Here is a 23,897-nt window from a genome sequence, read left to right as displayed (position 1 = left end):
GTATGTGTTGCCTTTTTCTGAGTGCTTTTCCTTTCTAACTGTTATTTTCTGGCAGTGATTTATAAGAGCGCATTGGAGTATCTGCACCATTGGTTTCCTTTGTAAAATGAATAAATTAGATGGGAGACAACTGTGCTTTGTTCTAAGTTTATAGAGGTAGTTTCAAACTGTGAAAAGCCCACTTCGCTTTCACCCTCTGTACATTGACTCTCTTCCTGTGATTCTAAGTGTCCTCATACAAGGGCTTAATTCTTTCCATGTCTGTATTCTCCCTTCTCACGATCGTTTCTGTTTGGCTGAATCCCATTTATCATGTTGAAAATATCCTACAAGGCCAATTACTTTCTAAAAACTGCTGACGTTCCACTTCCAGCCCCAAACTTCTTGAGATCACACACAAAAGAAAATAGATCCAGAAGTGCAGAGACACCCAGGAGGACCCATCTGAGCTCCCACCTTGCCGAAGGCCAGCCTGAAGGCTGAGGGTTTAACTTGCAGCATTTGGCAGAAATGCATGTAGTGAGGTTGAATTGTCAATTTGGAATGGGAGAGCCTGGGTGTGGGGTGGGGAGAGTTTGAGGAACAATGAGAGAACTAAGCCAAACGATTATTTGATGTAAGCAGCAGAATTGGATGACCCTGCGAATCCCTCTGGAGAACACACTACACAGATGGTGGCTTCTCCCGAGAAGGTTGAGATTTCAGATAAGGCCAGGATGTTTTTGTACACTATTAGGACTTAAAGATTTTTTTTTAAGTGGCTCAAGCTGTGCTGTGGTTATGATACACACGATCCCTATAGTCAAGAAAGATCAAATGATTCCACCCCAGTCGTAAGGGTCAGAATGATGATTCATGAAGGCAGCGTTCACTGTGTCTTCAGATATGGGGAAAACATAAGAGAATTTGTGACTTGGATGAGAAAGAGCGGCCCAATGTGGCTTTTGTCTTCGGAGTGCTTCTCAGTGGACTCATAATAGTCCTGCCCACTCGTTGCATTCATTGCTTGGGATTAAATACAACCTTGATGATTGCCTTCAGCACTTCTTGCCAGCTTGTCACACCCTGCCAGACGTGACTCTTCTACATTCTGCCTCGCTCTAACAAGGCAGTTACATTGACCATTGCACTCCCCATTCCATATTCCGTTTGGCCTAGCTCCTAGTTGTTGCACAGTTGACCCAGAAACAGGAAGTTTCTCCTTTTCTCCCACCAGCACACCCGACTCAGCCTTCAGATGAAACCTGGAGATGGAGCCCAGCACAGCTTCCCAGATTAAAAACACATTGATCTGTTTCCCAAGCAACTATCAGTTCTGAGGCTGAATAGAATTATATCACACTGACATGAGTTGAATGTACTTAGTTTTTGGCAAATTTTTCTCCCATTCAAAGGTGGTCTTTAAAACTACAGCACACATCTGTTTGCATATCTAAATGAAAAAACAAAACAAAACCAAAAGCAGGAGTTGCGTAAACTGGTGGGTTGTTGGTACTTACTGAGTTATAAGCCATCTGGTTCATTACAGTTACTTAAGAAGAAAAATTCAAGGCAGGCTAGTACACTGTGATGCTAATGTTTCAGGCTCAGGAGGGGGAAAGTTCTGTCTTTGCTTGTGGGAGATTTTCCAGCAACACGGGTCTCCATCCCCTGAGTGCTAGGGTCAGCCCCCTCTCGCTGTGACAGCTACCACCTCTCCCTAGCCATTGATGACCTCCTGAGGCTGAGACCACAGATACGAACCTGCTTATTGAAATACTTGCATGCATTCAGTTCTTGTTTCTTTAATGAAAAAAACCAAGCTAGAAGGACCTATTGACAGACAACGTTTGTCACTCTCTGATATTGGCCTTTAAAAAAAAAAATCTGGTGCTAGGCTCAAACTCAGGGCCTCAGATTCTGCCTCAGCTTTTGTGATTACAGCTGGAGCGCTACCACTTGAGCCGTACCTCCAGCTCCAGCTTTCTTCTGGTTAATTGGAGATAAGAGTCTCTTGAAATTGCCAGGGCTGGCTTCAACCCATGTGATCTCAGCCTCCTGAGTAGCTAGGATTACAGATGTGAGCCACCAGTGTCTAGCCCATATGGTCTTTTAAATGTTATTTTATGGTTTCTGCATAGAATTTTATTCTCCAGAAGGGTTTTTTTGTTCACTATTATATTTTTTTAAAAAACGAGGCCCTATGTTAATATGTTCTGCAATAAAGAAAATTGAGCTTTTATGTTAATAATAGAAATGTTGAACCAGTCTTTCAGTATTTTAAAAATGTGTCTTGACCACACATTATACAAACATGTGATTGATTGTTGCTCTGTAGAAATCTTTTTTTTCCCCTTCCAAGTGTTTAGACTGTGATACAGAAATATGCAGACATTATTGCTGGGGCCTGGATTTGGCAATGGAAGGGGTAAGAAGAGCACATGATGGGAGGAGCCTTGGATGGCATCTGCACTGGCCTTCTGCCCTCTGTTTATCACTGGTTACCCGTGCAGTGGGGACCGGCAAGGGAGGTGCATGAGGCTGCAGCCTCCTTCCCCTTTCCCTGAGCACACTGAGGCTTTGCCTTTGACCCGACCCCAACAGTAGCTATGTTTAATGTGGGAAGCACCTTTACCTTAAGCTCAGATTCTCCTCGCTGCAGAGTGATGCAGGCTGGCATCTGAAGACACACAAAGCTGTCATGAATCCAGATATTGTTAGTGACAAAGGCAAAAAAGAAGAAACAGTTAAGGGAAGAATTTGAAAATGGCAACAGGGGTAGATAGATATAAGATCAAACTCCCAAGTGGTGATGACACTGTATATCACTAGAGAGAAAGACTGCACACTGCGGTGCATTCCTATGAATTACTTCTTGTTGGGAGCTGGGGATACTTAGTGCGAAGTCTGTGGCAAGGAAATCAATCCTGACATTGGCTCTGCAAATTTCTCCCCTCTTCTTTAGTTTTTCTTGTCTACCATTCATCTCTGTGGGCCCAGGGCCCTGCATGGAGCTGGACACTTTCACGGGTGCTCAACCGACTTGTTGAATAAATGAGTACAGATGAAGAGGTGGGTGGAACCAGAGGAAATCTGGGCTGTATCTCTGGTGACTGGAGAGTAACTGGAATGCCAAGCAGGAATGACGAGGCCCAGGGTCAGGGACTCTTCTCCAGCTGAAAAGTACAGCACTGGAAATGAAGACACTGAACATGGATGTGCTCAGTGTCCACTGAGGTGGACATTATTTGCACTGGCTGCACATACTCCCTCTCTCGCTCTCTCTCTTCCCTGCCCCATTTACGCACTCTTTCGTGTGTGTGTGTGTGTGTGTGTGTGTGTGTGCTGGTACTGAGGTTTGAACTCAGAGCCTGGGTGCTGTCCCTTAGCTTTATTGCTCAAGGCTGGCTCTCTGCCACTTGAGCCGCAGAACTACTTCTGGCTTGTTGACGGTTAATTAGAGATTCTCCCTTGCTGTTGGAGGTTCCCACGATGAGTCTCTCTTCTCCTCCACTGCTCACATAGCTGTCAGGGCAAATGCTGACCTGACGGAGTCCTCAGCGTCTCTTTAATGCTAGTGGCTGCTGATGGAGTCTCTCAGTTTTTGTCTACATGTGTCATTTTTTTCATCTTCAGTTTTGAAGACTATGCCCCGGAGTTTAGATTTCCAGTGACAGTTATTTTCTTTAACAATGTAATCCATGTGTGTGTGTATGGGGTGTGTGTGTGTGGGTGTGGGGGGGTGTCAGTCCTGGGGCATGGACTCGGCATGGGTGCTGTCCCTGAGCTTTTGTGCTGAAGGCTAGTGCTTTATTAACCTCTGGAGCCACAGCTCCACTTCGAGTGGTTTTCTTTTTGGTTATTCTTTCTTTTATTTCTTTTTCTTCTTCTTTTTTTTTTTTTTCTTTTGTCTGTCTGTCCATCTGCCTGTCTAGGTTGGTGTTTTTGGTGCTTAATTGGAGATAAGAGTCTCACTGACTTTCTTCCCTGGTCTGGCTTCAAACCACAGTCTTCAGATCTCAGCCTCTTAAGGAGCTAGGATTACAAGCATGAGCCACTGGCTGGCACCTGGCTAAGAATTTATGTTTTGTTGTCTATTTTTCAGCAATTTTATTATAGTTTGTCTGGCTATGGCTTTTAAAAAAATTTATAGGACTTTGGACTCGTGATAGGTTCTTAAATGTGTGGCTCATGGTCTTTAGCCAAATGTGGAAAATCTTTTGTTGTTTTCTCCTCATAAATTGCTGTTTGCTCCTGGTTCTTGGGCCTCCCATCCACCTTTAGTGTTCATCATGTTCTGCCTGTCTCTGAAACTCTCTCCAGGACTATTTCCACTCTTCAGCTGTGTTTCAATAACTGTTGAGCCTGTTCATAGAAGTGTATCTTTTAGAATTTAGAATTCAAATTCTATGTGGTCTTAGTTGTCTGCTGAAATTTCTGTTTCATACGTTCCTCAGACAGATCGAGCAAAGTATTTTAAAACCTGCTTCTGGGTCCCATTAGCTGTCTCTCCTAAAGTTCAATTTAATTGTCTATTTTCCCCCACATTTGGGTCTTGCCTTCTTAGATACCACTTGTGCCTGGGTGAGTGGCAGACACTGTAGGACATAGTTAAAGGTGATTTGAGGCGGTGGGTGGCGGTATGGGGCTGGTGCCCGTGCTGGGCACGCAGAAAGCCCTGGGCTGCTTTCAATCTCTCTGAAGCTGGCTTACTTCCGGTTGCCTTCTCCTGGGCCCCTGCATTTTAGAGCCAACCCAAGTCCACAGGAAGTTACCAGTGCTGCCTCCTGGCAGGCTCTATCATCCAGAGTCTATCCTTAGCCCCATCAGTCTGTAAAAAGTCCCACCCAGGTTCCTACCTCTCCTGGTGCACGTGGTTGCCTTGAGGGGCAAGTTAAGCTCCATTGGTGGGGTCTCACCTTGGGTTTCCTTCTCTATCTTACGGGTTGTCATACCATCTAGGGCAGGTTTGTTTTCTCTACCAAGTAAAGAACTAAAGGGCATTACAGTGTGTGGAACAAGACAGGACAAGTTTATTAGAAAGCCAAAGAAAACAGTGAAATAAACTCCCAGTGCAAGGAGGGGTTCCAAGGAGGGGTATCTATCTGCAGTCTCCCACTATATATAGGGCCTCTTGGTTCTGCCCCCATAAGACATGCTCTTGATCTGATAGGCCAGGGTATTGTGCTGTGGGGAGTCTTGTGATTGGTTCCCCACCTTGGAGCACAAGTATGGCAGTGGCTCCTGATTGGAGGAAGGCTAGGGCAGGTAACGAAGGCTGACCACAGACTAAAATGCATATGTCTTTCTGCATCATTTCCCTCACCAAGTTGGAGCTGGGCCTGGCTGTCATCTTCTCTTCTTCATACCGAGGCAAGGAGGCCTACCTTCCCCTCAGTTCCACGAGTCTTCATTACTGTGGAAATTCAACACTGATTCCAGTATTTTTAACATATTTTTCCAAGCTTTTCTAGTTGTTTTTAGTGGAAGGATGAGTTGAAATCACTTGGAAGGTCCTTACTAGAAGCAAAACTCCTTGGTTCTTGTATTGTGAGCTTAGCGCTGAGTGTCACATCTACAGCCCCCAGTGGGTTTTGTACCGTTCTAGAGGGGGAGAGAGGGGTGTTCTTTATTTTCATTACGAGCTGGGCTGAATGTCTTGCTGCTTGTGTCTGTGCATACTTTTCTGGTTATTTCCTGTAGATGAATTCTTGGGAATGGAATTGTTGAATCAAAGCTCTGCACATTTTCAAGGCGTATGATAACTGTTTCCAGATTGCCTCACGGAAGGCTGCACCAATGTACACTTTTACCAGCTGTGCCTGGGAATGCCCATTTCTTGGCATCATACCAATACCAGAGTTTCATACTTTCATAAACCTGGCAGTGCCCTGGGCAGCTACCAGATTGGCGGGAAGAGTCGAGGCTTTAGAAGCTGCCGGTCATTTGGATCTGTAGTTCAGAACACATAGGTAGGCAGGGAGAATGACAAGAATGGCAGCTCGATAAACAGCTAGTGGTAAAGGTTGAAGATGGGAAATCTGGAATAATGGAAGTCCCCATAAAATACAGCCTGGGTTCGCAGAGGTGAGCTAATGTACTGTTGGGCTGAACTTATAAACCTGGATGGTGCCGATGAAAGAGAAGAGGGGTTTCCCTGGAGCCTAAATGAGGTGGTTCATATCTGGATGATTCTAAGCAGGTTCCATTTGATGAAGAACCTGGCACACCTGCTGGGTCACAGAGCAGGGACAAAACACAAAGATGGAGCAGAGAGGGAATGAGATCTCTGCACTGGTTTGCTTCCTAGCTACATTTTAAAATACTTTAAAAGAAGAAAAAACAGGAAATTGCATGCCAAATACTTTCAAAAATGTTTAGGCACACATTTTCTGAGGATTCTGATACAGAGGTGCATATGAGTCCACTGTCCTTGCTAAGCAATGCCCCTCCTGACCTTCACCTGCTGGAACTTAGTGAGGTATGTGCAGAAGTAGATGCAGGATCGAGCCATGGGTGAGTTTGCATTCCTCGGTTATTCAGCTCTCCATTTCTCACTTTCTCAAAGGAATTAAAAATAAGTTTGCCTTCGGTCCACTCCATGTCCCATTGTTTCATTTGCTTTATTTTTTTTCATAAACAGCATCCTCCAAGATGGGCAAAACAATACAAAAGCAAGCAACCAACCAAACAGAAATGTTTTGGTGGAATGAAAACAGGACAATGTGCGGGATCTTATGGTAGAGGGATCAAGTTCTCTCCACTTCAGGGACTTCTTAATCTTCTTATTCTAGTAACTGTGATTGGTAGTTTGGATAAAGTCATTAGGAATTAGTATTCTTTTCAATTGTAATAGGTGAACAGTTGTAGATTTATGCACTTCTGTGATAAGATGTCATGGTCTGCAACAAACCAGAAACTAGAAGGGAAGAGCAGATGGGTAGGAATGCTATATGGAAGGACAAAATTATTCCTAGACAAAAGGGACAGATATATGACCAATGCAAATTGTAGTGTGGCATAACTGTCAGTTCACTGCCAGTCACAGCATTTCCTCTATCGGCCCTAAGTAGTCTCATAAATTGTGCGACTTCATCCTCTTAACTGGTATATCATGTTTATAGATGCAATAACCAGAAGGCAGAGGGTCTAATGATGACTGACTCACAGTGGTAGTGATAGAGCTTGGCTTGATCTCTGAGTGGTCCTGATTCAATTGGGAGAAGATGAGAGAGCTATTGTGAAAAAGTGAGGTTTACTGTCCTGTAAGCTACTGATGAGTTTTATTGACCACTAAGCCTGCACTATGTTTCCTTTCGTTCTCCCCCTCTCTCCCTCCTTCCCTCTCTCTTCTCTCTCTTCCTTCCCACTCTCTGCCCATGTCTGTATTCATTACAATATGAGGGCTTAAACTCACATTGGTTAAGTAGGTGTTCTGTGACCTGAGCTATGACCCCAGCCTATTCTGTTTTCTGTTTTGTTTTTGAGATAGGATCTCACTAACTTTTCCTGGGCTGGCCTTGAACTACAATCCACCTAACTTCTCCTCCTAAGTATCTGAGATTATAAGTATATGCCACCAAGCCTGACACAAGTCTAACTTTGCTATTGAAAATAGAAAATGGCCATACAATAGTTCTTATATATCCTTATTCCAAGCACACGTTAGGAAAGAGCCTGTCTTACATTTAAGGAACACACACACACACACACACACACACACACACACACCACACACACACACACACACACACACACACACACACACACACACAATGTTGTTTCTACAAAACATTTTCTAATTACTTATTCACCTGAATTTTTCTGAATTTTATTTGAAATTATTAACAACGAAAGGGTTTTTTAGCAGAGTTTTCTCAGGAATCCCTCGAAATCCCTCGAAGATGTTCTAGCTCTAAAAACATAACAGAATTTCAGATTTTGTTGTTTAGAAGTCTTGTTGGTCAATTATAAATTATAAAGTATGTGTACTCAGGTGCTTTATCTACCAGCTGTCTTGTCTCTTCTTCTGCTTCTCATTTTGTCCATCAGTGCAGCATTACTTATTACATCATCATCTGATTATTATTATCCAATTATTACATCACTTGTTACTTATTATATCACCATCCAATTAAGCTGATTATTTGCCTAGTTTTGCATCATCTTTGGGACAGGCCAGCAAGGGACTTTGCTATCCTTCCCAAAGCTAAGCCTTCCTTTCCCCAGGCACAGCTATGTCTGGGACCTTTGTTTCTGATGTTCTTCTCAAGCCACATGACCCTGACCTGTAGAAATCCTGCTGTCTCCCATTGACCTCTTCAGAGCTATCATGTTTTTGTTCTTATGCTCTAGTTGCGAATGGGCCAATGCAGGAGGACTTGGAAGATGCTAAGGACTTAGTACCTGCATATGCGTGTATGACCATTCCAGCCTCAGTTTTAACAATGACTAGACTTTCTATTTCAATCAGAAATTTCTCTATGTTAAACATAAATTTAGCTCAGCATCCGTGGCTCACACCTGTAATCCTAGAGAACAGGAGACTGAGATCTGAGGATTGCAGTTTAAAGCCAGCCTAGGCAGGAAAGTTTGTGAGACTCTTATCTCCAATTAACCAGCAAAAAGCCAGAAGTGGAGCTGTGGCTCAAGTGGTAGAGCATTAGCCTTGAGAAAAGTAAGCTCAGGGACAGTGCCCAAGCATTGAGTTCAAGCTTCAGTGCCAACACACACACACACACACACACACACACACACACACACACACACACACCTTGCTTGTCGATACAATATCAACCTCCAACTAGGTAGTATACCTATTTGTTCAGTGTCAGATGTTTTAATCATTGTGAACTTTGTAGCAAAGCTAAGGTTGGTTATTAAGGCAGACAGCTTGTATTTAACAGAGTATCAGGATCTGCCATGTAAATATTTGATGGGATTAGAGAACATTTCATCACACACTGATGACACAAATCTGAAAAGCACTGGTTCTGTGCCTCTGATATACAAGAAAGCAGAACCCCAGCCTCCTGGATGGGTTCCTGTCATTGGCTAAGACATCAGAGGGCTTATAGCCCAGTGAGACTGCAGCCAGAAGCAGAAGAAAATACATTTCAGGAAGAGTGTGGGGTGCCGCTGAGAGATAGAGACTGATATTGATACCAGGGGTGGGGATTTAAAGGTCAGGAGCATCGAGGGGTTCAGGAGTGAGGCAGCTGATTCAGGAGTCAAAGGGAAGGTCTGAGAAGGAATGGGCACTCCTTTCTTCTCTACCATGCACTAACAACATGTGTGATCCTGTTTGATCTTAGAAATCTGTTTTATTAGAGAACGATCACACATGTTTATGGATACAGTGTGATACTTCAGTCAGGTACATTAGGTAACGGTCAACTCAAGACCCAAGGCCTATCTATCATAGCAAGTGCGTAGCATTGCTTTGTGATGAGAACATTCAAATCTTCTCTTCTAACCTTTTGATTTATATGACGACATATTGTTTGACTTTAGAGCAGGGATTGCAAACTCAAATTCCTTTAAAAGCCAGACTGGTTTTACAAACAAGTAACTGAGGCCAGGCCTAGGCTGGGAGATAACCTTTGCCCCTTGGGTGCCGTAGGAACATCCAGGGGGGCAGACAGAAGGGCCTGGAAGAATTTCCAACCTCTCTTTAGTTTTAGCCCATTGTTACCGCCTGAAAGGAAAAGTCCAGGAGAGACACGTTTCTGATATTTTTCCTTTCTAAGAAATTGTATGATCTGTCCAAGAGTTCCCCAGACTCAGATAATAGCAACTGAATCAAACAGACACCAGCAGATGGTTCTCCTTCTGGGGCCCGAACGGTGATGGTTCTGGGTGACTGAGCCTCACAGTCACCAGCCTATGAAGGTGACTGAGGGTGGGTCACGCAGGGCCGTGAACACACAGCCCCTGGCCCACAACTCCAGCATTGCCTGAGATCCTGTTAGAAACACAGGTGCTAACGCAAGTAAGGCCTGCCTGGCCCAGCTGAACCAGGAAGTTATGGAAGGTGCTACAGAGTGAGCTTTTTCAAATCAGAAATTTTTTTCTTATGTTTGTGAATGACTGGGAGCAGTGGGGGGGGGGGTGTTGTCAGTTGTGGGGCTTGAACTCTGGGCCTGGGCACTGTCCCTCAGCTCTTCAGCTGAAGGCAAACTTTCTACCACTTGAGCCATACGGCCACTTCCGGTTTTCTGGTGCTTTATTAGAGAGGAAGAGTATCACAGACTTTCCTGCCCGGGCTAGCTTTGAACCATGAGCCTCAGATCTCAGTCTCCTCAGTAGCTAGGATTACAGTTGTGAGCCACTGGTGCTCGGTGGGAATTTATTTTTTAAGAACAGAATTTCATGACACAGAATTATATGAAACCAGTGGCTCTTACCATAATCCTAGCTACTTCTCAGGCTGAAATCTGAGAATCATGATTCGAAGCTGCCTGCAGATAAGTCTGAGAGATACTTCTCTCTAAATGACTAGCAAAAAGCTGGAGTAGAGAGATATGGCTCAACTAGTAGAGTGCCAGCCACGAGCAAAAAGGCCAGCAAAAGCATGAGGGCCTGATTTCATGTGCATGTGCGCGCACACACATATAAATATATAGTTCACATTTTCTTGCCCACAAAGAATGCTTTATTAGAACTTTATTGTCTATGTAATGGAATAATTAAATGACTTCCCTGCAGGTCATGGCCCGTTGTGGCTGCAGTTTCCTAAACAAGGAAAATAGATGTTTTAAGATGAAACAAAGCCGATCTTTGCTCTTTGCTCTTGCAGTTTTTCTGTGGGCAGAGGTGGAAGAACTGTTCCATGATGGTAAACTTGCAGTCTAGGCAGCTCCAGAAATCAATCGGGAGTCCAGCTACCTTCCTCCAGTCTGGCGGGGGGGGGGGGGGGGGGGGTTTGCTTTTCCTAAAGCGATCTGGATTATGGTAAGTGATCTGCAGTAGGTAAGGCCTACGTCATGAAAGCCCCCCTACCCAGAGGTGCTAGTGTGCTGACTCACAGCCTCCACAGGAGGCCAGGCCCTCACGTGTGCAGGATGCAGGGCGCATGGTGCTAGGGCTGCAGGGGTCCTCATGACCCCGTCAGGGCAGGGCCAAAGGGAAGCTGGATTGAAGCCAGCCTTAGCCTCCCGATGTTCAGAAGCCAGCAGGCAGCTACTTGGAGGCTCACAGAGACTACATGAAAGCTGCTGACAGAGGAGCTAGGTCCTTCACTTGCTCTCCTCATCCTTAAGATGGAATGAGGACAGCAGCAGCCCCCATGTCCCCAGTCCTGCTCTTTCTACTCCAGTCTTCCAATCCAGGACAATACCACTCTACCAGCCCTGGCCCACACCCCAGCTCTTCTTCCCATTCCTTCTCTCCTCTGATTTTGAGGCTCCACCACCCCAAGATAAAACATGCTAGGGAGTGAAGAGAAAGCTGCTAGTAGTCCCAGGTCAGTTTTCGTCTGAACGCTGTGAAATGTGAACTCTCCTTGAAAGGTCTTCGTGAGGCTTTGAGCGTGAGTTTTCACGGTGCAGTGAGAATGAGTTTTTACACAAAGTTAGCAATTAGTGTAATTCTGTTTGTAACAGAAGAAAATGTTTGTACTTGGCTTTGGTTGATCCACAACAACTTGGCAGTGTTGCTGTGATCGATAGCAGGATTGCTCTTTCCAGGGCTTAGAATATTCTGCTAATGCTTATTTGAAAGAGATTATAGTGATGCTTTATAAATGGCTCTTGGTCAACATTGAGCCAGGCACTTTTAAGAAGACAGCTTGCATGCAAACACGCTAGCAACTTAAGCTATTAACTGCCTCTGACAGACAGTTCTGAAATGGTGCTGCAGGAAAAAAAAGTTCCACAAGTGTGTCCAGACATCAAATTAGCTAGATAAAGGAACCACACTTTCTGGGCAATAAACACTGCTGACCATGTATTGGAAAGACAGGCGAGTCCCCCGGAAAGCAATGGCCTGTACTATTTCATGTTTTAATATCCAGACTATCAGTAGACACAGAGCAAGTATTGCCTTTAAAGCATTTCACAATACCTATTTTATGTTGCATCCACCCAGGTTTTCTTAGAACTTTCTGTCCACTTCTATAACACTGATCACATGCATATCACATAAAATCATTTTTGTATACAGATGAAGGGAGGGAAGCTAACTTATTCTCATCAAATCCCAGAACTAGCTCAGTGCCTAGCTCATAAATAGACTGTCAATTAATAAACATATAACATTCCTTTGTGAAAACTTCAAGAAATAAATTTATTATGCCCACTTAGATCTAAACACAAAAAAGCTTAGAAAACAAGTGTATCCTGGGTAACAGAAATAAATCACAAAGGAAATGGTATCATGTCACTGTTGTTTTGTCAAGTCAAAGCTTCGCTTGTGATGGGATTCCTGCCACAAGAATGCACTGTCAGGGGCTGGGGGTTTAGCCCAGCAGAAGGGCGCCCACCCAGTGTGCGCAAGGCCCTGGGTTCGGTCCTCAGTCCTGGAAAAGAAAAAACAAAAAAGAATGCACTGTCAGTCTGTCTTGACTGATGGCTTCCAAACAGACTTTGCACCATTCCAATCTCATAGCCTCACAGCTATCTTTGTACTTATATATGGTTTTGACTGTGGCTGTAACAAATTACCATGGCTCTGGTATCTTAAAACACAACAATACCCATTCAGTTCATTGTCTTGGGTGGGGGGGATGCTGAAACTTAAATTCAAGGCTTTAGCACTGTCCCTTAGCTTTTTCAATGAAGGTTGGAGCTCTACTACTTGAACCACAGTTCCCTTCCAACGTTTTGCTGGTTAATTAGAAGTAAGAATCTTATGGACCTTCCTGTTTGGGCTGACTTTGAATTCTGATCCTTAGATCTCAGCCTCCTATATAGCTAAGATTATAGGCATGAGCCACTGGTGCCCAGCAATCCCTCAGTTCTTAAGGTCTGAAGGCTGAGAGATGGGTTCTCTGCTTCAACCACACCAGCTTTGAGAAAGCAGGGCCTCTTTTGGGTAGATTCACCGGGGGAAGATCCATTTCTGCTCCCTTAAACTGTGGTGGGATCCAGTTCTTGCAGGCTGTAGGACCTGCTTTCTTACTGGCTGTGCATGCAGGCTGTTCCTGGGCTCAGAAGTTCCTCCCTTCACCTTTAGTGAGCCAAGTGTGTCAGGTCCCTCTCCTGTCTCTGCCACCAGTGATGAAATGGACCCTTGTTACTACTTTGGACATATTCAAATAATCAGGGAAAGAATCCTCATTCAGAGACCTTAGCCTTCACCCTACCTTCAGATCCCTTTTAACCAGGTCAGATCCCACAGTCACGAGGTGTGGGGGCAGCAGGTGGATGCTTGAGGGCTCCTAATTGTGATGTGAACAGGAAAAGTACTGTTAGTCCCATATCCCTCACGATGAAATGAAAGCCCCACCAGCATTAAAGGTCTGGCCTGCAGGCCACGCCCATGACTGCCATCTGTGAGCAGAGTTTCTACGCTCCCAGGGGGTGCAGGGGGGAGAAACGAGACCATAACTAAGAAAAATAAAAGCTAGAATAAACCACCAGAAAAACGGAAGTGGTGCTGTGGCTCAAGTGGTAGAGCGCTAGCCTTGAGCTGAAGAGCTAAGGGACAACACCTAGACCCAGAGTTCAAGCCCCAGGACGGACAAAAAAGAAAAAAGAAAGAAAGGAAGGAAGGAAGAAAGAAAGAAAGAAATGAATGACCACAGAGGATATAACATGCTAGGTAGAGGCAAGACTGGGCAAGGGACAGTGCACAAGGGTGAGCAAGCCCCCCTGGATGGCCAGGGGTCCTCTAGGACAGCAGTGTCCATCCAGGAGGACATTAGGGCAGAGACGGGTGGATAACAGGTGCAGAGGTCCCGAAGCTCGGCCAGTTCAGCAGGGAGTTGGAAGCTTGGTGAGCCCCCACAAGCGAGCTGTGAGGAGCAGCCCGGCCCTCCTGCCCTCCCAGAGAGCCACGTTTTATTCTAAATATTAAGAGTCACCAGCCAAGGGTTTTAAGAAAGAGGATGAGTAAGCTGGGAAATTCCTGTGGGAAAGTAATAGTGGAATTTCCCCAGGCTCCCGTTTGTAATGCATGGAAAGAGGGCCCTAGAATGGAAACTGAACTTTTAGTTTTATTTATTTATTTATTTATTTATGTCAGTCGTGAGGCCTGAACTCTGGGCCTGGGCGCTGTCCCTCAGCTCTTCAGCTCAAGGCTAGCACCCTACCACTTGAGCCACAGTGCCACTTCTGGCTTTTTCTGTTTATGTGGTGCTAAGAAATTGAACCCAGGGCCTCATGCATGCAAGGCAAACACTCTACCACTGGGCCACCTTCCCAGCCGAAACTGAACTTTTGATGGGTGGAGATGGAGAAATACTCCTCAGACAGATTTCCAGGTCATCTTCACAATGCCATGTTGTCACCTACCTCCCACCCCGTCTGAGAGGGGACAGGTGAGGGAGGTTTCCTTCACATCCGGGCCCCGTGAGCACTGGTGAGCCGGGTCCACACAGCTCTCCCTCACAGAGGAGGAAGATGGGCTACTTCAGGGAATTCACAAGGCCTTCAGATCTTCTGGCCATCGCTACGAAAATCTAAATGAAAATCGGTATCATTACTTCAAATGTCAGTATTTGCACTTGCACTAGTAGCTGCAGGTGGACCACGGGAGTCCGTGAGTACATCTTTTCCTGGTGTGAATGAGAGAGAAACTGAAAAACTGTGTTATTGCATGCTGTGCCACAGAAGACAGTGAGCAGATCCCATGCTACAAATAAGCCAGCTTTGTCTTACACACACACACACACACACACACACACACACACACACACAAATGAGAACTTCACCATCATCTCTTTTGTCAGCACCTTGGGCAGAATCCAGGACCTTGGGCATGCTAGACAAGTGCTCTACCACTGAGCCCCAGCTCCTTAGGTATCCTTCAGAAACATCTTTTAGCCAGGCATGGTAGGGCACACCTATAATCCTACCTTCTTAGGACGTAGAGGTTGGAGAACCACGTTTGATACCAGCTCAGGCAAAAAGCCACCAGTTGAGGTGGTTCAAATGGTAGCAAAAGTATCAGGCCTTGAATTAAATCCCTAATACTAACCCTCTCCCCCCACCCCACGCACCCAGCCCTCTCCCCTGCCAACAAAACAGCTTGTAGCTTAGGAGAATATTTACTCTACTATATGTTTTGACAAATTGCTTGATAATATCAATTTTCCACCAGAAAAAAAGAGATCTCTAATTCATGGATTTAAAAAAACATCACTTATGTAGCAACTCACAGGGCCCTCGTGTGATGGTACCACTGAGCTGTAATTCCTCATCACGCCTTTGCTCAGTGAGTCAGCTTCGTCCTCTAAAGCCTGTGATGGGAAGATCTTGCTGGCTGTGGAACTCATGCACTAATATTAAAGTGGTAATCAAGATACCTCTAAATATTCATGGCAATAAACGTCTCCCTCGGGTCCCATGAGTGCCAGGCCTGCAGTCTGAAGCATTTATTTAGTGCTGGAGAGGGACCTAGTTATTTCAGAGTTCTCTTGAATGCAATATTTTAATATCGTTGTTCTGCCTGAAACATTAGATCCCTCTGAGCTCCCAGCATCGACGGGGAAGATGAATGAGTTTGGTTCAGTCACTCACTCATTCGCTTGTTGGGCCACAGTCTTGGCAAGGGTGACCTAGAGGCTGGGGTGCGAGTGGACGTGGCCATTGAAGTCCATTCTCTCCTGCCTGCCAACCCACGGCTGTATGGCCAAGGTCATGGAGATGAGTTAGACAGCAAAGAGGGGATCCCGGTGCCCATTCCAGAAGCATGCCAGCAGCTGTGCAACGCTGAGCTTGCAGACTTCAGAAACTGGACAGGTTACAGGTAAAATGATTCCAGTTCAAGGTTGAGTGAGTCCTTAGTTATGCAAATTAAAGATGAGAGGCACCACCTTCGATATAGAGGAGAGCAAGAAGCAGCACTGGCTGACCAATACATCGCCTTGCACGCATCTGTTTACATAGTGCATGATGTCCTGGCTCATTGCACTGATAAAGACCACCTAGTGAGCACAGGCCGCAGAAGGCCTGGGAGGAAGGGGCAGATGACCCTAACTGCCCCATTCTTTGCAGACTTGCTGCCAGAGGAAGCCTGCCGGAAACATTCCCGGAGGAAGTCCGTGTGCCTCTGGGGACCCAGGGTGGATCGTCCAATCGGTGTGACCCAACAACAAGGCTTCTGTCTCCACTTCATACATACCAACAAGGGGACCCAAGTCTGGTTCTAGATAGAATCATGAGCAGAATACAGGTAGAAAAAAATAGTCAGAGCTATTTCATGAAAATGCCTTCTGCAAAAGAAAAATATATTGATACACTTGTTCTCCAAAAGTACAAGAGTCTTTCTAATACCTTCGGAGGGAGTCAGAAGTTGTTGAGTGAGCTGGGCCCCTGGGTCCCAGGATTCTCTCTGTGTAACTTTCTCCTGCTCAGCATCTCATACAGATGGCTGTGTTCTCTCCAGGGTGCCATGTCACAGGCCCTGCCAAGGTCTCTGTCTGGCTATCTTTTGGTTAGCGTCTGCTAGCTGCTCCGACCAACTCAGCCTCCTGATACCCTCGCTAGTATGCCCACATCCTCTTCTAGTCTTTATCCCTTCCTGCTGCACTGCCTCTATCCCTGGTTCCTCCCTGCCTATGTTATCTGCCCTGCTGTACAAGACAGTGAATGAGTGAGACACAAGCCTGAGAAAAGGAAAAGCTCTGTTCTCCCAAAGAGGACCAGCAAAAAGCAAACAAACAGAAACTCATGTCCAGGCACTGGTGGCTCACACCTATAATCCTAGCTACTCAGGAGGCTGAGATCTGAGGATCATGGTTTGAAGCCAGCCCTGGCAGGAAAGGCCTTGAGATTCTTATCTTCAATTAACCACCAGAAATCCAGAAGTAGAACTGTGGCTCAACGTAGTAGAGCACAAGCTTTGAGCAAAAAGCTCAGGGACAATGCCCAGGCTCTGAGTTCAAGCCCCATGACTGACAGAGAAGGAAGGAAGGGAGGAAGGGAGGGAGGGAAAGAAGGAAGGAGAGAACGAAGGAAGTATGGAAAGAGAGAGAGAGAAATGTGCCTAGACATATTATAGTGACACTGACAAACACAAAAAGAAAAGGGAAATCATGACAGCAGTCAGATAAGAGTTGGGTCCTGCTGAGATGCCCAAGGACAGCTTCTCCAAGACAGCAGAGTGATGGCTGGTGCCGTGCGGGTGAGGACCTACCCAACCAATAGTCAGTTGTGATGGAGCTGCAGTAATTAATCCAGGGCTCATGGGACCTGGACAGAGGGTGAGGCCTGTCTCTCAGAAGCAGGACTCCCCATGCTGGGACAGAGGGCAAGACAGACTTTTCAGTGTGTGGGCTAACCACATGGGTTTTATTTTCTGGTTTCAGGGCTTGGACTTAGTGCCTCATGCTCTTTCTTGGCTCTCTTGCTACGCTGGCATTCTTCCATTTGAGCCACACCTCTAGCCTAGCTTTTTGCTGACTAATTGGAGCTGGTATCTCACCAACATTTTTTCTTCCAGGGCTGGTTTTGAACCACAGTCTTCCAATCTCAGCCTCTTGAGTAGCTAAGATTATAGGCATGAGCCTTTTGTGTTCAACTTGGTTTAACTGTATTTTTAAAGTGAAGTCAAGCCTTGGCTGTAATTGATTGTGAGATCCCAGTTTTCAAACTCCAGTACTGCCAAAAGTTAAAAAAGCAAGCAAGCAAAAAAAAAAAAAAAAAAAGGAAAGCAAAGAATAAAACATTTAGAAGACAACATCAGCTGTTTTTTTTGACCTTGGAGTAGGGAAGGGTTTCTCAAATGAGGCACAAAAATGTGTAAACCACAAAGGACTTTATTAAAACAAAACATGACACAGTCAAGGGAGTAGAGAGACAAGCCACAATGAGGAGAAAACGTCTTTGTGACACATATAACTGGCAAAGGAATGGAATCCCAAATACAGGAAGGAAGGAAGGAAGGAAGGAAGGAAGGAAGGAAGGAAGGAAGGAAGGAAGGAGGATGGAAGGGAGGGAGGGAGGGAAAGAGAGAAAGAAAAGAGAGAAAGAGAAAGAAAGAAAGAAAGAATTGCTATGAGCAAGACCAAAAGAGAAGAGGGAGGACAGGCCCCCCAAATGCCTGCTCAGGAGTTTCACAGACGAAGAAAATCAAGTGTCCTGTGAACAGGAGATGCTCTGCCTATTCTAATGGGGGAGGGGTTAATAGAAAGCGATGATCACTAAATCCTCAATTAGGTACAATTTTATACTCAGCAGATCTGTTTGCCTGCCTGAACATGTCAGACAGATAGTCGTCAGCACGCGGAGGCGAAGGAACACCTGTCCGCTCACAGAGGGCTTGTTGTCATCTCTTGGTACTTTGGGAAACAGCTGGAAGAGTGCTAGCCAAGCATCCAGGCACTGCCCCACCCCGCTTCATCCCAGGTGGAAATCCACATCTGGAGGTGCACATGAGAACCAGTGGAGCCGTGTTGGGGGGGGGAGGGGCGATGGGGAAAACCCACGAGCATCTGTCTAGCGTAGAACACTATCAAGTGTTCATCTGATAGAATATGCAAACAGTGAAAAGAAATGGCTAGCAGCCACATCCAGCCACAGGTGCGAATGCACAAATATGAGAGTGGATAAGCCAACTCAGCCATAGAAAAGAGAACCAAGGACCAAAAGGAACAAGAGAGGACACTCAAAACTGGATAAAACTGAAGAGTATATTGTTTAAAATTCCATGTGCATATACATATATAAATGAACACACACATATGCACATACAGACAGACAGACACACATTCACACACATATATGCATACATTCATATGTAGATGCATTCATACATACAGGCAGGTATGCATACATCCATCCATTCATACATAGACACAGTCATACATACTGGGAATAAATTAAGAAAGGAAGATGGATTGGGGGGGCTCATGCCTATAATCCTAGCTACTTCAGAAGCTGAGATTTGGAGGATGGGTTTTCTTTTTTTTTTTTTTTTTTTTTTGGGTCCGGTCGTGGGGCCTGAACTCTGGGCCTGGGCGCTGTCCCTCAGCTCTTCAGCTCAAGGCTAGCGCTCTACCACTTGAGTCACAGTGCCACTTCTGGCTTTTTTCTTTTTGCTTATGTGATGCTGAGGAATGGAACCCAGGGCCTCAGGCATGCAAGGCAAGCGCTCTACCACTGAGCCACCTTCCCAGTCCAGAGGATGGGTTTTCAAAGCCAGCACACCCACAGGGATATGCTGATGAGACCCCATCTCAGCCAATAAAAAGTGGGTGAGGCAGTATGTGCCTGTCATGCTAGCTATGTGTGAAGTGAAACAGGAAGAGCTCAACCCAGGCTGATCTAGACAAAAAAGTGAGACCCTTTTTTGAAAAATAACTAAAGCATAAAGGACTGGAGACATGGTTCACGAGATAGAGCAAACTCAAGGTTCTAAGTTCAAACTCCAGTTAAAAAAAGAAAGAAACCACCCTGATGCTGGTGGCTCATGCCTGTAATCCTAGCTACTCAGGAGGCTGAGATCTGAGGATCACGGTTCAAAGCCAGCCCAGGCAGGAAAGTTCATGAGACTTTTATCTCCAATAAACCACTAGAAAACTGGAAGTGGAGCTGTGGCTCAAGTGATAGAGCATTCACCTTGAGCTGAAGAGCTGAGGGATAGCACCCAAGCCCAGAGTTCAAGCCCCATGACCAACAAAATCGAAAGAAAGAAAGAAAGAAAGAAAGAAAGAAAGAAAGAAAGAAAGAAAGAAAGAAAGAAAGAAAGAAAGAAAGAAAGAAAGAAAGAGAACCTATAAGGGAAATCAAGATCATGATTCATAAGAAAGACAGGGTCTGAGTTAGCTCTGTGAGGAGCAAGGAATGGAAGAGTCAATCCAACACAAGGAGTGTTATGGTCTGACCCTGCCAATCCATACATTGAGACCTAACCCCCACTGGGTTAGGGTGGGACCGTGTTTGGAGACAGGGACCTGTAGAGAGGTAGTTAGGTGAGCTGAGCTGATTTGTCAGGCTGGTGTCCTCACAGAGAAAGATTAGACACGCAAATGACTGCGGAGACATATAGCAAGAAGGCCATCTTTGGAAAGCAGACCTCAAAATCTTGATCTTAAGACTTGTAATCTCCAGAAGATTGAGGAAGTCTGTTGCTGTTGAATGAGTCACCTGGACTGTGTCCTGCTAAGGTTCTGATGATAACGTTACAGATTCGGCCAGTGACAAGTAGCCTGGTGATTATCTTATTATAGTTTCCTTTTAAAAAATCATACTGATGCATATTATATATCCTTTTAGATGTACTTCCCCTAATTTAAGAGATGAAATGATGATTACTGCCTAAATATTTCTGGCCTATTGATTAGCATTTAATGGATTCATTCAGCAATTGCAGTTCTTTAAGCATTCAACAAAGGACCAAGTTCCATTAGGGTAATCAATATATCATTTTTTGAGAAAAAGTGGTGCTGTGTTCCATTAAGGCTGGTTCATCATTATCTCTCGTGGATTACAATCAAAAGAAAAGGGAACAAATACATGCTTTTAAATGAAAATGGCTACTGGAAGTAGTAATGGGTTTGAATTAAAATAGTTGTCTGTTCTCCCTGTCCAATAGATTTCTCCTGTACGGCTCTACCTCCACTAAAATATACACATAGACATCCTCTTCCCTCTTAACCCAAGACAGAAGTTGTATTCTTTTGAAAGATGTTGATGTTGAACTGTTATAAAGCTCTTAAAGGGGCTTTCTGGAGAGCTGATACCAATGTTAATATTTAAACTACATTAATTATTTTGGGCAAAGAGGTATGACAGATTTGTTTCATTGTTTATTGGTGATGTGAAATACCAAACACAGAGCATTGTGCATACTAAGCATACACTCTACCACAGCCCTAACTTTTTGTTTTTCTCACAAATAGACTTTGTCAGGATTTCTCCTTATGATGGTGATAGGTGTGTGTCAGTATCTTAGGCAAACATAATTGGTAACAAAAGGAACTAAGATCTATGTTCAAACATATGTAAAACAACCAGGATACATGCAAAGATCCAGGTGCATGTGGTATAGTTATACATGCAAAGATAACATCCATGTGGTGTCTGGGTGCATCTTGATAGGATATGAAGACATTTCTCTTTTATTATTTTATTGTAAACATGATTAATCTTCTTGTCTTTCTAAGATAGAACTAATGAGTACATAGTGAGAAGCCTGCAGAGAACAATGTACAAATATTTGCCTTTAAATCGTCTAAGATTCAGAAATAGAAGCAAATATAAGCAGAAGTCCTTGAACAGAACTAAAAGCACACCCTGTATTACAAAGAAATGATACATTTGATGTTACATCAGGTTGATCAGAAATGCTCATTTTTAAAGTTCAGCTAACACTCAGAAATTCATGCAGTTCTTACAAAAACAAGACATTGTCAAACTATGTGGATTAAGAACTGTGTTAGTTTAGTCTTTTACTAGAATGACTTCATAAGAAACAAAACCTGCTTAAACCCAGAACATTCACAGGAGCTCTCTATGTGTATAGAAATTCACCAGTTAATCCTTAAGCTTTAGTAAAATATTATTTTAAAATATTTAAAATAATATCTATCCATTAAAATTGAGACATCATCCTTTTATGACACACAGTAAAAGTCTTGGGTTTGCATTTGATGTTACCCTCAAAGGCACCAGTGTTGATAATATCTGTTACTTGGCCAGCAGTTGGAAAATGAAGTTTGGGACTTTATCCTCCCTCCCCCTTACATTTCCCTCTCCCCTCCTTTTCTCCTTCCCCTCTCCCTTTCTCCTCTTTTCCATCCCATTTCCCTTCCCTCCCACTCCCTTTCCTCCCACCTCCCCAGCCTGTCCCTCATCAGCAACCCATAGTGCTTTGCTTACATACCCTTATGCATATGCACGTGTTGCTGCTCCTTGCATCAAGAGCATTTGGAGATCTAAGTTTTCAATTTTGTTTAATTTTAAATAGCTCTGCACGGCTAACCCCTACCAGATTAGACATAAAAAGGCTACTAGATGTCAGAGCGTTGTCCTAAAAAAATAACAACAACAATAACAAAAAAATGTGTTGTTTTTTTTTTGGGGGGTCCGGTCATGGGGCCTGAACTCTGGGCCTGGGCACTGTCCCTCAGCTCTTCAGCTCAAGGCTAGCTCTCTACCACTTGAGCCACAGTGCCACTTCCAGCTTTTTTCTTTTTGTGGTGCTGAGGAATCAAACCCAGGGCCTCATGCATGCAAGGCAAGCACTCTACCACTGAGCCACCTTCCCAGCCCCGAAAAACAAACAAAAAAAAACCATTTTTGAGCCTTTAGTGTAATGTGTCCTTCGTTAAATGCTTTGTTATTTCCTCAAAGCTCATGTGACTTCAGCTATTGTGGGTTTGAAAAAGAATTGCTTCATTTTAACTAATTATTTTAATGTTCAGTATTTTGCATTTCTGATCTGTCTTGTCTGAAATTATAACACGTGGCTAGTTCATTCACAATACAGCTCAAACAGTATATTGTGAAATCATCTTGCACTCTGGAGTAATAACAGCATATTTCAAACAGTGCAATATTAGAAAATCGCCTATAAGTATCTTGTCCCGTTTGCTCTTACCCAACATAAATGCAAAGGCAGAAAAAGCCATGACAGCCTCCAATTGAATGTGGGGCCACCATGATGTCTCCACTGGACAGTGGCGACAGGCCTGTGAAGCAGATCCAGGCACCTGCGAGGCTGTGGTACTGGGTCCATGGAATGGCCAGAAGTCTCCCGGATGCACCAGGATCCCAACCCCAGGAACTAATGCTCAGATGCTCTTCCACCAGAGCCACGCCCCCACTTCCTGCTTGTGCTTCTCTCAGACTGCTGAGTGGGGTGGGGCTGGAGCGAAGACTAGGAACTTCCAAGGATGGTAAGGGACTTCTCATGCAATCCATAGGACAGGTGATGGAGTAGGAGGTCCCAGGAGTGACTCATGGTTCAGGCATGGGCAGTGCCTTTTGTAGGGCCAGAGACGGAGGAAAGCGTGGATGGAGTGGACTGAGACCAAGGTGACCGGAGGATGTGTGGTTAAAGGCAAAGAGCCTAAAGTTTACAGGGTCAGGTGTCTCCTTTCTAGCTCCTGCCCTGCACTGCTAGACTTAGTGTCTCAGAACGCTCCAAAGAAACGTATTTTTCTCTCACTCTGCGGACTCTGCAATATTGGCAAGCCAAAGCCAAATGTTTTTCAGCTGGCTCTTCTGGTTTATCTTTCAGGATCATCCAGAATCATTGAGCATTCGACTACAACTGGAAAGCAGAGAACTGATCATACACCTGGAAAGAAATGAGTAAGTCAAGTTCATTCTTGTTTTTGTTGTACCATAGGAGCAAGGTGCAGTATATGTCAACATGCAGAGAAACAGAACTGAATGCTTAGATTTGTAATCCAGATTCACATTGGATGCTGAAATTAAATCTGGAGAAATAAAGTCTTGTGTCACTCTAAAACAAAGCTAAACTAAAAAGAACTTGAAAACCCAGTAGCGTTTTTGATAGTTTCCAAGTTTCTTTTTCTCAAGAAGAGAATTTAAAGCATTTTCTGTTTATTCAAGTGTCCCATAATTAGTTGACTTTTGGCAATTCCTGACATAATCAGAGAGGGTAGCTTCAAATACATAGAAACTCTTTTCTCTTGGGAAACATTGAGTTTCTTTTGTCTTTCAAAGTTTGCCTCCAGTGATACAAATTTCATTTTTACCTTTGTATTTAGAAGTTTAATCCCTTTCTGAAGAATATATAAATTTATAGAAAATGAGGTTACATTTTTTTTCTCAAACATGTGGATA

At 44.4% G+C, this 23,897-nt stretch overlaps 1 protein-coding gene across 1 annotated transcript in view; it reads left to right on the top strand.

Annotated features, from left to right (window-relative positions):
• The window catches only part of Adam12 (ADAM metallopeptidase domain 12), a 230,702-nt gene that overhangs the window by 15,264 nt on the left and 191,541 nt on the right, over nucleotides 1-23,897 (top strand). The window contains exon 2 of the mRNA XM_042701464.1: nucleotides 23,326-23,399. Within this exon, the coding sequence (XP_042557398.1) occupies nucleotides 23,326-23,399 (74 nt within the window). The remainder of the gene's footprint in view (nucleotides 1-23,325; nucleotides 23,400-23,897) is intronic.

The sequence above is a fragment of the Dipodomys spectabilis genome, unplaced genomic scaffold (assembly GCF_019054845.1).
Source record: "Dipodomys spectabilis isolate Male_0828 unplaced genomic scaffold, ASM1905484v1 ptg000289l, whole genome shotgun sequence".
Classification (NCBI taxonomy): Eukaryota; Metazoa; Chordata; class Mammalia; order Rodentia; family Heteromyidae; genus Dipodomys; species Dipodomys spectabilis.
Note: the sequence above shows the minus strand (reverse complement) of the source record. Positions and strands in the feature narration are given on the sequence as shown.